The following is a 14,968-nucleotide window of genomic DNA, read 5'->3' as shown; positions in this document are numbered from 1 at the left end:
GCTGCCATGACATTTTAACCTTTAACATGAGAACTGAAGCCCGTAGCGTCTGAAATCATGGCGGTCGGAACACAGATTAATTAGGATATAGACAACTCAATAACAGAGACCTTTGCATCACCCAAGATGCTTCTGTATTCAAATGACATGCCTAAATAAGACATTTGCTTCCAGCATGCAGTTAGAAGTCTGCCCTATGACCTGGGACTTGGAGGTTTCCAGTGCCTTCTTGAGTCTGTGCACAAAGCTGCCAACAGGATCATATAGTATGCAAAAAGCAAAGCTATACCCAAAGCTGGAAGACCCCAAGCCTTTGTCTGAGCCTAGAAATAAACAAAGGGCAGCTTCTCTGTAGTTTTTCTGTAACAAGGCATCGGCTAGAAGTAAGCAGAGTTGAGGACCAGCCATACAATTAGAAGAGCTTTGCTTCAGTCACTGTTTTAATACTTTCTCCGTTAATCACTCCATCTGCTTTGAAATATACTCTGCCTGCTCTAGAAGAAATGTTGGAGAAATCAGGTGGCAGGGATTATCTAGAGTTGTGCTGCAGTTACTACTACCCACAATTTGCTTTTTCCAACACCAAGGTGCGTAATTCGCTCTTCCTGGGAAATTACCGGTTACCGAATCTGCTCCCTATGATCTTTACAATTCCTGCATACCACCATACGCATGTTTATACCATGTACAGTATAGTTTCAGGGAGATCTTTTTACAGCATGTCTGATTAGATCACTGCATGCATCTGTGAACCTGGATGTAAAAGTTTGGTTCTGTGTTCCCATTAATGGAGCATCTGTGATAAAAACCAACAACCTGAAAGAAACCCGACAAAGCGTTTTATTGATTGACTTTGTAACTTTATTCATTAGTTAGTATGATACTATAGTGGTCGGCAATCGGTCTGTATCTCTTAAAACACTGTCGTGCATCAAATGCTTGATTACATCCTAACAGAAACAGACGTTCTTCTGGACCAGATCGTAACTTGGGCGTCTCTTACCATTTCTGTAGAGTTTGGCCGTGGTGAGCTCCTTGTAAACTCTTCCAGTGCTATTTCCGTAGATGTCTTCTTTGAACGAGCAAAAGCTTGGTGTGTGCGCTGAGCACAAAGCTCCTCGAGAATTTCAAGGCAAAATTCTATCAAGCCAACCCGCAGGTGCAGTAGTTTGGTAATGGATTGCAGCGACAGGTCGCAACTCTGAAAACAGCAAGAAAACTAACGTTAAATCCACATCTGAGCTGAGAAGACGTACACAATATAATCAATATGCAAATCATGTCCACCTTTGTTTAATTTAATCTCATTACAAATGCAACTGTTGTGTGAAGACCTCTGAGGTTTATTAATGGAAATTATTGAACAAACAGCATCAAGAAGACCAAAGAACACAGCAGACATGTCAAGGATAAAGCTGTGAAGACGTTTAAAGCAGGGTCAGGATATAAAACAATATTCTAAGCTGCTGACATCTTACACACCACTTTTCAATTAATCCTCTTAAAAAGAAAGAATGTGACCCAACTCCTAACCTACTAAGGCACGGCTGTCCATCTAAACTGACAGGCCAGACAAGGAGAGAATTAGTCCGAAAAACAGCCAAGAGGCCTAAGATAACTTGGGTAGTTGCAGAGATCTACATCCTGAGGGCGAGAGTCTGTCCACAGAACAGCAATTTCTCTACTAATGTTTTTTTTTAATAAAAGAGTAGCAGGAATGTCTGTCAAATTTATTAATAGAACACAATTAAAATAAGTTGACCAACGTGCTTCATAGTTACACCAACAATCAAATAGATATGTAGCAAATATAATAAAACTGTTTTAAACACAGAAACTTAAGTTTTATAGGAACTATTTAGCATCTCAAACTACTACATTAAAAAACTTTAAAAGTGAGTAACAAAGTTAGGGTTAGAATAAAGTTTAGATATTCAAATTCAGAAATATGTTGTGCGACAGTGATGAAAAGGATGCTCATTGTTGTCGATAATATTCTTTATTTTATTATGAATCCTTCTTGATAACACAAAGAAGAATTTAGTACATATTCCAAACCAAATTACTGTACCTCATTCTTATTTTGTTAAGGTTATGAAAATTTAACCTGATCTTTATTTTTGTCAGCCAGACAAAAATAAGGCTGTCAGTGCATTACTACTGCTTAGTTTGGGATGACATGTTGTGCATCCTAAACATAGACCCAAGTGGCAGCCAGTACAAAACTAACCCCAGTGTTCCCAACATGGACTCCTGAAGAAGAATAGGCCTGGCTTGGCAGAGAAGCATCGGCCTGCGAGATATGACTTAAACCAGGTCAGAGAAGAAGAAAAACGTTAAAAGAAATGTCTAAAAGTCCAGTGGGCAGTTTGCCATAAGCCTTGCAGGGGACATTACAAGCATAAGGGATGAGGTGCGCTGATCTGAAGGGATTCTTCAGCATTAGTGTTGGGTAAGTTTAATAATCTTAAAGGAACACAATAATGATATCTAGTGGTTAAAATCAGAACAACACATACACAATGCCTTTCATGGAGACTAACCATTTACTCAACGGTATGTTGTTGCTGTGAAACTCCACTGAATTGTTACTTACACGGACTAGATATACTATGCTTTATTCTGTTCTATTTCTGGTCCGCTTCTCTTACTGGCTTCCATGTTTACAGGCTGCTGCTCTTTTGCTAAGATAAAATACCAAAAGCTACGCTCTGTTTTGGGAGCCCTGGGAACTCTTATATGATTGGCTCAGGAACCAGGAAGTAAACACAGGCTACACTCAGTCGTTCTGGACTGTACCTCTAGGTTTGAAAGGAGAAAACCTGACTAAGATGTACAGTCCAGAACTGCTTCGGTTCAGTGTGTAGCCCGCAGGTTGACTTTAAACAAAGTGCATTTGTGTGTTAGATTGGCCCAATCAAAAATACAGACCAAAACACAATTGAAAATCTGTGGCAATGCTTGAAAATGTATGTTCACAGAGGCTCTCCATCCAATCTGGCTAGGTTTGAGCCAATTTCCATTGAACAGCAGACAAAAATATCATTTTATATGTGCAAGGCTGGCAGACATAGAGAAATAACTTGACATAACAGTAGAAGGTGGTTCTACAAAACATTGATTAAGGGAGATGAATACAGATTCACGCTTCCCTTTCCAAGTTTTTATTTCTGGAAGAAATCGAAGAAGTATTATTTTTCCTCCACCTGATTTTTTCCAAGCTTTGTTTTGGTCTGTCACACACAATCCCGATAAAAGACATTTTAATTTGTTGTGAAAGATGACAAAAAGTTAACATTTTAAATTGTTATGACTACTTTTGCAAGTCCCTCTATGTATAATTAGATAAGATGGTGATAACAGAGAAAAACAACATCCGAGGAGTGACAGAAATAAATGTAGATTACTAGCAATCTAAGCTCCCACAGAATGATAAATGACTGTGGCACATTATTAAGCACATGAAACAGAGTTTGCGTAGCAGCTTTAATGCCAAACTCTGTGGAAAACTGGGCTCTAGCTCCATCTGCTGAAAGCCGAGGGAGAGAAACATGGCTTTTTGCCTCTGTGGCTGAGAAAATCATCAGCTGAACATCTAATCAAAAACTCAATTGAACGAGGATTTGCAGCAACTCTTCAATCAATCATTTTGCTTCATGATCCCATCAAGATTTGAACCGAAGTTTCAGCGAGTAGTATGGCACTCCATCTCTGTCACAGACACTCCCAGGAGACCAGGTCTATGGAAGTGTGAGCCTGGAACACTCAAACATCCATCTGCTGCTAATATCTAATAGTAATGGATTCTTTACAAAGCTTTGTATAAAAGGACTTAATAACATAAAGCAATAGTAGGAATTAAATAGTCAACAGTTTAAATTCTGCATACCCCTTTTAACCTTTTATAAACAAGTTGTGAAAAGAAAGATAACATTGTCTTCCCAAAACACGCTCAATAATATCTAACCAGCATGATCAGATCTGCCATCTGCACATATCCTAAATAAGCCAGTAGTCTTGGCTCGTACAATAGGAGAATGAAGGAGCCAAACTAACGGACTTCCACAGCTGTTCAGATGAAGTTTCCTATTCAAAGTGTTTGTTAATCAACTCAAATTTAATATCACAGCTGGTATTTCATACATTTCATGAGTCTGCCTGTGGTATTATTTTATCCCTGCAGGGACATTCGTCACAGAGCTACATAAAAGCGGCTACCTATAGCAAAGTCAAACTCTGGAAAGTAGACCAATTGTCCATGTAGAAAGAAACTAAAAATGAATTATGATACAAAGAGTGTCTTGCAGAAGTATTTAATCTCCTTTAAGTTTTTCCTATATTGTCCTATTACAACCTTAAATGTTATTAGGACTTTAAGTGATAGACCAACAGAAAGGGACTTAGATCTGTATTCAGTCCTTAATATAGCTCTTTTGTGAACAAGTTTTTCACAGCAATTGCAGCTGCAAGTCTTTTGGATGTTTGCATGAGCTTTGCAAATCCAGAAACTGTATTTTTGTCCTTTCATCTTTACTAAATAGATCAATCTCCTTCAAATTGGATGGAGAGCGTCTGTGGACATCAGCTGGATTAAGATCTGGCCTTTGACTGCATTATTCTAACACATACATTTTCTTGATCTACACCTTTACAATGGTTGCATGTTTTAGGCTTGTTGTCCTGGTAGGAGTTGAATCTCTGCCCCAGAGTGTTTTCTAGTCTATAACAGTTTGTTTTTTTTCAAGAGGACCTTATAATTATCTGAATCAATTTCACCCCATCAGCTCTAACCAGCTTCTATGTCTCTGCTACAGAAAAGCATTCCCACAGCATGATGCTGCCACCATCATGTTTTCCCATAGGGATAGGACTTTCATGGTGATTTAGTGTTTGGTTTCTGCCACACTTTCTAAAAGTTATTTTGCTGTTTGATCTGACCAGTTTGTTTGCAAACTGCAAAAAAGAAAAACAAAAAAACAACAACTTGTGGATTTCTTTCAACAGTGACTTTGTTGGTAGGTTTGCAGGTATGTTTTCAGATGATGGCTGGAACAGCCCTGAGTGACATATTCAAAGCTTAGGTTGACTATATAAGCCTTTTTCAGTTTATCATTGTCAAAAGAAGTTAAAAGTTATCTCCTTACACTTCACAATCATGTCCTACTCATTTGCATTTTTCACAACTGTGAACGATTCAGGTGTTACGACTTGGCTCAAAGGCCATAACAAAAAGACACAAACACTCCATGTATACGATGCAGGTATAAAAGTAGATTAGCAGAGATGTTAATGCATCTTAAGTTTTGCTCTCTGAACCCTAGGAGCTGAACGCTAAACATGTTAACAGCTGATGCGACTCCAAAGATAGAAAGATTCCCAGAACAAGTGAGATGTAATCCCTCCCGCGGTTTCTGGGAGGACATCATCACCTTGGAAGCTGTATTCTGAAAGAACACAATTTCTTTACCTCCTGAGGCACAAACAGCCTCTGAGCACTTAGTACCACATGTTCCTGCAGCGCGACAGCTAGCTGCATTTGAGAGAGGCCGTCCAGCAGGTATCCATGTTTCTCCTCTATGTCAGTGACCTTCTTGCCTAAAAGCCTGCAGAGGAATAAAACATGTTTGGAAGAAAGAGCAAGAGACAGTGTTTGTGCTACTGTTTTACAAACTGTTTCTTAATTAGACATGAGCCGCTTTCTGATGTCAAGGTATCCCATGAATATTAAATGCAAGCTGCCATACTGGTCCTATGGTTTAAAGTCTTTACAATAGTATCTTAGGGATGTTCCAGTGACTTAAGTTTCTCTGGCGGTCTGGAGCATTAAATATCACAGCTCTACCTCTCACCCATTTGTTGCTGTGATCAGCTGGCTATGAAAAAAGCTCACAGACCTTTCTTAGGATACAAGAAAGATTTGGCTATTTGGAAAAATGTCTAGTTTAAAAACATACATTTACGCTCTATTTAGGGCAACGCTGTTTTAAAACAATGGTTGACAAGCTTAGAGCACCATATATGTTATACATGCTATAAGTAAATTTGTTGGAATTGTGGAGTCAAAAATGCTCTTTTTACTTCCAGTTAAATTCAGATCTAGTCAAAGAGGAGAGCGATAGACTGACCTCAGACCATGTGCACAATCTCTATGCGCCTCTGCTGCCTGTTGTCCGTAGTTCAGTCTGGTGAGAGCAGCTGCAGACACTCTGAGTGTATCACATGCAGCCTTTAGCCTCTGAACATCCTCAGGGCTGAACGTCTCTGCAGTTGTAGCTTCAGCAATGGCTCGGATACATTCAACTGCACCTCTGAAACAAAGGAGAACACCTGAATTATACCAAGTTTACATAAAAACAATACTTTATGTAATGTTACGTAATGTTTAAACTTTTAGCTATGTTAAACAGCATGGGGTTTAGATGACTTAGATGTGACCTAAAGCAACCATAGGCAGATGCTTATGCCTAATTGGCAAACTACACCTAAATACATTATTGATAGGTCATCCTGACCACTTTAGACACAATTGACCACAGCTGAACATGTTTAGAGGTCTGGATTTACCTATTTTCTAAAGAAGCGATCATTGATCTGAGCTCTGAAAGTCTGTTTACTTGCAGTCCTGCAATCAGCTGCAAAGCCTCACAGCCTTGTTTGATAATCTGGTCAACCTGTAGAAACGGAGACATGGAGCCGTGTGAAACGTGTCGTATGCGATCTTCAGTCAACGGGCTCGTTCTTCACCTTGGTTTGAGAAGCTCGGTCTCTCAGCCCCACCACAGCTGTGACCCTGACGAGAGTGAAGTGGTACCAGAAATCATAGTCCCCGCCCAGGATTTGGGCTTTATCCAACAGAATCAAAGCCTTAGCATAATTGTGCTCCTGACAGGCTAGAGCTGCCAGACTTAATAAGCTTTTTGTTTCTGCAGTCTCGTCTCCAAGTTCCTGAAAGCAAATAAATTGAAAGAAACACTCAGTGTTGATCTCTTTATTTGGATACCTGGTAAATATGTGTAAAGATATTTGAAATTGATCCATGTTTTATGGCAGTAGCGTCTCACTGTGAGTTTTTGTTTGTAGAAAACTCAACCCTTAATTTTTCAACTTACCCTAGCAACCATGAGGGCCTCAGCTAGCAGTTGTCTGGCTGACTGATAAAGACCCATACCGAGGCAAACCTCTGCTTTCTGCAACCAAATATCCTGAGAACTCAGATCCTCTCCAGAAGAAATCTGTTCACCCAGTTGAGCTTTCTGAAAATTCCCAGTGTAGAGAACAGTGATATTTAGAACTGGTTGTACATACGCATCCAAAAACCTCTAAAAATATTTGGACGGTTTAATAAAGGCTTGAAAGGGGTTTGTGAGAAGCAGCTGACCTGATTACAAATTTTGCCAAGTCTTCTCCTCTCCAGTGAAAGAATCATGTCTTTGTGGCACCTGCACTCATGATTAGAGCGACACGATTTATTATGAAAGACGTTCAAACATTAAACCTTTGTGTTTGAGTTAACATACCTCATTTGTTCGAATTCTTGGATTTTACTCAGACTCTGAAGCTTCTCCTGATAAGACGAATGGGAGTCAAAACCCAGCTCAGCACATGTGCTCACAATTCTAATTAGATGGGAAAGGAAAAAAAAAAAAACATCAGATTTGGCTGAATCAAAACATCTTATCAGCTCAGTCAGTCAGTTTAGGAGAAGAAGACGAAGGCTTCATTAGAAAGAAACAAGACCAGAGTGGGGGATTTGGGGGATTTTTTAACATGATCCCCCTGAAGAGTGGAAGAGCAAGGTAAGACGGTCTTGTACATGCACATTTATTCAAAAAGGGACTTCGGGAAACTTTCAGAAAAATCCCCGACTCTAGCTAAGTGCAAGGAGGACTGTGACCAGTTACACAACGCAGTCACTGGAAAAAAGGACAGCCCAGCACATAAGAGCGACATCATCAGGCCAAGACTTGTCTGTTTAGACCCATCTGAGGCCAGCGGTCACTCTTTCAGTGATGAAGATGTTTTCATCCTGAATAGGAAGGAACGTTGGTTTGAGAGAGGAGTAAAGGAAGCCCTTTTTGTGAAGACAAGCTGCCCGTTAAACAGAGGTGGAGGCCACCGGGTCCATTTGAGCATGACTCAGCCCTTGGGGAACTATAAGTGGCCATCAGAGTATTGAGGATCGGTTGGTAGGCTGATGGTCCTCTTTTGCATGTGAAACACCAGGTTTGATTGTCACACTTAAATTTGTTGAGCAGCTATGCAAAGGTACTGCTTATATGACTGAGTTTACCTGTAACTCCTCAGACTGAAGAGGACTCTTGGAGAACAATCAAATAAAGTACCTGTCCAGTCGACCATTTATTTTTAATTGTTTTACCTTGATTGCTAAGATGTATCAGGACATTTAACTGTTATAGATTTTAAGACCTCTGCTCTTTGCTGCCTGTGGAGAAAACAGGAGTAAATTCTGAACTCAAATTAATATTGCACACATACTTGAGTGTTTTAAATTGTTCATATTCCAAACACCAAATACAAACAATCATAGCTCTTAGGAATGTGGATCAACAACAGATCAAAAATGGGAGGAGGAGCGTCCCTATTAACATCAACAGACCTAATTTACCTAAACAGCTTTTACCTTTAGCTCAGTGGTCTGTCGGATAAAATATCAGAAAACCTGCATAAAATGTGTTGGCTTTAATTAATACCATTCACATCAGTGTAATTTCTGATGCATCAGAGAGAAAAATCTTAAACACATGCAATCTGATCGATAAATAGGAGCATCTAGGAATTTGTGAACTTTTCACATGCCCTACAGACCAAATAAAAAGTTAGCTTAATTTTGTTTTTAAGAATTAATTGTTACTCCCCAACACCCATAAACAAGCTTTGATGGCCAGAGCTGATGATGTCCGTTTCATTGACACTTTACCTGAGTCTGTAGAGATCAGAGAGGCTCTGCCTCTCAAGCAAGTCATGAGCAATAACCTCAGCAAGGTGCAGAATGGGCAGAGTGAGATGGTAGAGAGATAGCGAGCGCAGCTCTTTTTCCAGCAGCCTTAGATAAAACAGGCTTTGTTTCTTTAGACACAAACAGAAAAAGAAGGGTTTATAATCCATGTACTCTTATCAACGCTGATCAACAAGCATATAAAACATACCATCAATTGTTTGGGTCCATTTTTGCAAAATAAAATTCCATCTTACTGCCATTTTATATTTACACATTGATCTGACACACCTCCTGGGTGATGGCTCCTGTTGTGGCAGATTTCCGAAAGGAGAGGCATCTTTTGGAGTGAGTAATTACTGATCTTTGGAAATCCATAACCTTGCCTGATGAGGAATTCTTGCAGTATTTATGCATTCACAAACACACAAGAATCCATCTTGTACCACACCGGCTTCAACCGTTTGTGTCCAGACCAAAGCGTTTTGGTCCAATCTTATTGCAGTATTGATAGCAAGAGCAACACCTGGATCAGGTGTCCAGAGACACCTGATCAGGCCAAGATCAGGTGTCGGAAGAGGGAGACACAGGTGCAGCGCACATAATGTCTAGTGAGACAATGAAACACTCCACTCAGGAAGGACCCCCAAAGTACAGGATATTTCTTAGTGGCAGTGTTACCCACAACCTAAGGGAGTATCGCCACAGAAGGAGAGGATTAAGTGGCCTAAGATGGCTGATAGCAAGGAGTGGCTCTGGTTTGACAATGACCAGGATAACACCCTTCAATATACATTAATGTGATTGCTCTCACAAAGATTACATACAGCCTCGCAAAAGAAAGATTTGGGAAAGTAGAAGAAAAGGTTGGCACCAACACAAGAAAACAGCCAAACAGAAGGGAAAGAGAAATCCATAACTTATGGGCAGAGAACAAAAGCCTCAACAGGAAATTCAAAATAAGTAACGTAGAGAAAAGGGAGGGAATAAAAAAGCTTAGAAGCAGTCTTAGGTCACGTCTCATCAAATTTAGAAAGAAAGAAATAATTGTTAGGGAAACTGAGCAAAGAGAATGAGAGCTCAGTTCATAAATAACTCCTATAACTTTATCAGATCTGGGAGAAACACAGTCTAGGAGACTGAGCAGACCCAAAGATGAGGTAGAGGCATTTGTTAAACCGATAAAACAAAACAAAAATCCAGAAGTTGGGAAGAAGAACCTACCACTATCTGCCCCACTGAATCTGCTTGGGTGGGGCATGAGAGACAGTGCAACACGTAAGCTCTGTGGGCACAATAGAACCACGGCAAACATCTTGACTGCATGTAAGACTGTCCTGTCTCAGGTTAGGTATAGATGGCGCCATAACAAAGTATTGGAAGTGCTCACTGATATCTTGAAGCAGGAAAGAAGAAACAAATGCCCTACAACATCAATCCTCCACAAATAACATTTATTAAAGGAGGGAAAAAAGCTACCAGAACCCCCAATAAACAAGATAATCCTGCTGCAGACAGCCCTATCATGGGAGCTTAGGGATGATGTAAAAGACACGATGCAGTATTGTTCTCTACTGAGGCAAGGAAGATCATTGTGAGCGAGTTAACGGTGCCATTGGAAGAGGGGTGTGAGGAGGCATTTATGAGGAAGTCAGATCGTTACAAAGAGCTGGTGCAGGACTGCAGGAATATAGGTTGGCAGACATGGCTGAACCCAGTGGAGATTGGATATAGAGGTTTCCCAGCTCAGTCATCTTGGAAGGTGTTGACAGGAGTGGGGATGATAGGAAGTGAGAGAAAACGAGCAGCGCAAAGATTGGGCAAAGCAGCAGAGAGAGCTTCATGTTGGTTATGGAACAGAAGGGAGGCGTTGAGCTGGCAGCCAGGAGTGAATGAGTAATGGCCGGCCTCCACTGCTGACCTGCCATCAGCAGAGTGTTATGGTTAAGGGTCGAAACACTCCATGATTGTTGACAACACACCTACGGCTGATGGCTCCTGTCATGGCAGAAGACTGAAGGAAAGGCATCTTTTGATGTAAATAATTACTGACAGCACAAACAAAAATTGAGGTTTAAATTCTTTGCTGCAATGTGATTTCAGCAAGAAAGTTATACAGATAACTTCAATATAAAGTGTTTATTATTTGCAATTATGTATCTTAGATTATAGATACATTGTCTTACAAAAAACATTCATACACCTTGATTTTTTTCCACATTTTGTGAAACATGGTGTTAGAAGAATCATGATGTGGAGAAAGCTGGCCAGAATTGAAAGGAAGATGGATGAAGTAAAATACACAGCTTTCCAAGAACAAAACCAGTTAGAGGGTACGAAAGACTTGTGGCTAAGGCTACGTTCACACTGCAGGTCTTAATGCTCAATTCTGATTTTTTGTGAAATCTGATTTTTTTTGCGGGTCATTCACATTTCCAAATATATGCGACTTGTATGTGATCTCCTGTGTGAACTGAATGCGTTCAACCTAACTGTCCCGCATGCGCACTCGAGGACACGATGACGTCACACGTAGCAAGCGTCCTCAGTGTTTGCGGACGTAAACATGGATTATAATGCTGGCGCGCATTTTGCGATCTATAATTTCTTTTCTAACCGGAGCTTTCTCTCCATTGACTGCTCTCCTCATTGTAGTCCGCTATGGGTGTCGTTTTTTTCCCGCTTCTGCATGGCTGGACTCAGAATAGTGACGTTTGTCGAGTATAAGTGACGTACAGGTCGGATAAATGCGACCCAGCCGTACAGACACAGGTCACATTTGAAAAGATCAGATACGCATCAGAATTAGGACCACATATCCAAGTGGCCTGGGTTGAATTTGAAATAATCCGATCTGTGTTGTTCTGACTGTCCATGAAAAGATCAGATCCAGGTGGCATATGGGCAAAAAAATCGGAATTGGGTCACTTCAGGCTGCAGTGTGAACATAGCCTGAGATTTATCTTCCAGCAGGACCACGAGCCTAAACATTTAACCATCATACCTAACAATGGCCCTGTCAACGTCCTGACCCAAAGCCAATTGAAAATCTATGGTAAAATATAAATATTCATTTTCCCAGATAGTCTTGACTGAGCTATTCTGTATGGACAAATGGACAAAGACTTCAGTCTGCAGATGTACAAAGCTTGTAGAGTCATTGCACCAAAACACTTACAGCAGCAATTGCAGTGAAAGATGGTTTTACAAAAAACTGAAATTAAGGGTGCTGAATAGTTTTCATATTTTATTTTCTAAACAGTTCAACCATGGATTATTGTGTTGGCCTATGAGAAAAAAACCAATGAAACACATTGAGGTTTGTGGTTGTATTGTAACAAAATGTGAACAACTTTAAATGCTGCAAAATTTTTTTGAAAGCCACTGCTGCCAAAAATGAAAATAACAAAAAAAAAAAAAAAATAGAGCATCTGCTATCCTAAAAAGTATCTGCTGTGTTCAAAATTAATGGAGCCAACACCAGGTAATATAGCCATGGTTATAACACTGGGAAATCTAAGAGCAGGCTATACTACAGACATACCTGGTTTATAAAGCTGTATTTGTTGATACAGTGGGGACTGTTGTTAGTTCTGAATATCTGCCTGGTCTGCTCAGGACAGATGTATCGAGCCCATTCCCTCAGGGTGGAAGGAATACTTTTATCCATCTTAGCAAAGGTTTGTCTTTCTTCTGTTGGAACAGGCTGGTGACAGAGAAGAGAGACAGCTGCCTTTGTTACTTTTTTTTTTTTAGTTCAGCGTAAAATGTATACCTACCGATTAGTTTCGGGGAAACTTGACAGGTTGAGATAATTGGTCTATTGGCACTTCTTATTTTTTATGTAACCAGGCATTTCATTTGCCGATGTTAATGGTAATAAATGTTACTGTGGTAACAAATGGTAAGCAACAATTTACAGAAAGTTCCAATAAGTTATGTTCAATTAGTCATTTTGTTGGCATTTTTTTTCCACTATATTATTTACACAATGCTATGTAAGTTCAATGACTTACTTCTTTTACTTTCTTGTCTTTGCCCTTGTCTTTGCTTTTTTTGGATCCTGCATTGGGAGGAGAACTGATAGGCCGATTCTTCAACATTTCACTGAAAATCTCACAGGCTGCCGGCACAGAAACCTGCAAAAAAGTTTGACTCGAATTAACTGTATGTAAAATTTACAAAAAAATTAACAAGCAATTATGTTTTGTTTGATAGTTATATTAAATAAAACGACTGGAGTTGATCAAATTGCTTTAAGACCTAGGATGCTAAAATACAACAAAGGGAGCTGCAAGAGTAAGAATATAGGGAGAAACAGAATAAGGAATATCCTTACAATCCATCCAGATCTTGTATTTTCTGTTTAGCGTTGGAGCAGTCAAAGCTAAAATAAAGTTTGTAGACCCTTGAGCTCTGTCATTTAAAACTTGAAGTTTGCAATACAAGTTTAAATTCAATAAAGAAATGGAAAGGCATTTAGATGAGAGATGCCAGAACTGGAGTGAAATGTTGATGTTTTTAAAGTCCCAGTTAAAAGATTAGCCACAGCAATCTGAAAAGACTACAAACAATGTATACCAGATTTTTAAGCACCTACAAAGAGAGCCCTTCAGTATTGTACATTATAAAAGCACAAATAACATTTCCTAGGTGTCACACAGGAAGTGAAGTGGGATACCTTATTGCTATCAGGGCCCAGTTTCAGCAAGCTGGGTTAGTGGATATTCAGAGTAATTTCTGGGGTAAATTCCTGCATACTCTGGCTTTTCCATTTCAGAAAGCTCAGAAGCCTTTACCCTGACTCAAATTGCGACAACAGCTGCATGTCGAGCTGTTAGGAATGTTACTGTTGCACTCAGTTATAGTAGAGTTTAAAAGTGTTCCACAGTCAGACACCCAGATTGATAAAATAACTACACAGAAAGAAGAAAATTTAGACTTTTGAGACTTTCAGCTCTAATTTTCCATTTATACATTTTAGTTTTCTATTCAAATATTTCTTTCCCCTACACCGTTAGGGCTACGCCACTTTTCTTCACTTATATAACCGCACCTTTACTTCAACTTAAAATATAAATATAGCACATATGATTAATATAACGTGAGGTTGGCACAAATTATACATCTACAAGAAAAAGCACATCAACTCATTTTTAGAAGGATGGTTGAAGCCAAATTCTATCAAAAGAAAAATGAACATATCAGTTATTTCAATAACTCACACCATCCCATCATTAATTGCATATGTTGATTATAGGCAATTAATGCTTTAGTTGAGTATGGTTAAACATAATATCTTAACCTTAGCATATTAAACTGTATTTTTATACTTAATCTTGATTTGCATCCACCTAGACACGTCATCAATGCCCCCCTCCCCTTTTATGTGCTCACTGAGTATATTGTGAAAATACAGCTTTAATTCTCTGTCAAATAACACTGATATGACTCATGCATTGATTTTTTTTTAATCAATTCTCTGTCATTTACTCACTTTTTCTGCAGCAACGGCATTGCTTTTTTTGTTAGTTATAGTTTAATATTCTCCTTATGCCATCATTAAATATTTCTAATTCCACTTGCAGGAAATGCGCACTTCCAGCCTTCGTATTTCTTGCCATTGCCAGGGTGAATCTGCATCCCATTGATAAGGGCTTATTTATACGCACGGTTGATAGGACGCTGAATTCAGTCACCTGACTGATATCAGCTGTTCTGAAACCGATGACACTGAGTCTAACAGCGAGAGGTAGAACTACTCAGAGTGGCTGGTTTGGTTTCTACTCAGGGTAGATCGGGCATTCGTTCTGAAACGAGGCCCAGATCATCTAAGATAAAATATCTTTAGTGATTCAGTAAACATGATAAAAAAAATCTGAACTTTAAGCAAAAAAAGGTAATGTAGAATGGGAAAATATTGTGAAAAAACTCAGACAGCAAAGCAGAGTTTATTGCAATAAAAGGTTTATTCTAAACGACTGATGAAAAACAATGAGTTCCTTCAGGCAA

At 39.4% G+C, this 14,968-nt stretch overlaps 1 protein-coding gene across 1 annotated transcript in view; it reads right to left on the bottom strand.

Moving 5' to 3' along the window:
* Positions 1-14,968, bottom strand: part of LOC105926188 (cilia- and flagella-associated protein 46) — an 83,612-nt gene that overhangs the window by 30,071 nt on the left and 38,573 nt on the right. Inside the window, exons 30-40 of the mRNA XM_036126569.1 lie at positions 12,973-13,095; positions 12,501-12,662; positions 8,939-9,087; positions 7,518-7,616; positions 7,379-7,439; positions 7,110-7,253; positions 6,745-6,945; positions 6,565-6,671; positions 6,126-6,308; positions 5,468-5,603; positions 1,004-1,201 (exon numbers count right to left, since the gene is read on the bottom strand). Of these exons, the coding sequence (XP_035982462.1) occupies positions 1,004-1,201; positions 5,468-5,603; positions 6,126-6,308; positions 6,565-6,671; positions 6,745-6,945; positions 7,110-7,253; positions 7,379-7,439; positions 7,518-7,616; positions 8,939-9,087; positions 12,501-12,662; positions 12,973-13,095 (1,563 nt within the window). The remainder of the gene's footprint in view (positions 1-1,003; positions 1,202-5,467; positions 5,604-6,125; positions 6,309-6,564; positions 6,672-6,744; positions 6,946-7,109; positions 7,254-7,378; positions 7,440-7,517; positions 7,617-8,938; positions 9,088-12,500; positions 12,663-12,972; positions 13,096-14,968) is intronic.

Source organism: Fundulus heteroclitus, chromosome 22 (assembly GCF_011125445.2).
Source record: "Fundulus heteroclitus isolate FHET01 chromosome 22, MU-UCD_Fhet_4.1, whole genome shotgun sequence".
In the NCBI taxonomy this organism is placed as follows: domain Eukaryota; kingdom Metazoa; phylum Chordata; class Actinopteri; order Cyprinodontiformes; family Fundulidae; genus Fundulus; species Fundulus heteroclitus.
Note: the sequence above shows the minus strand (reverse complement) of the source record. Positions and strands in the feature narration are given on the sequence as shown.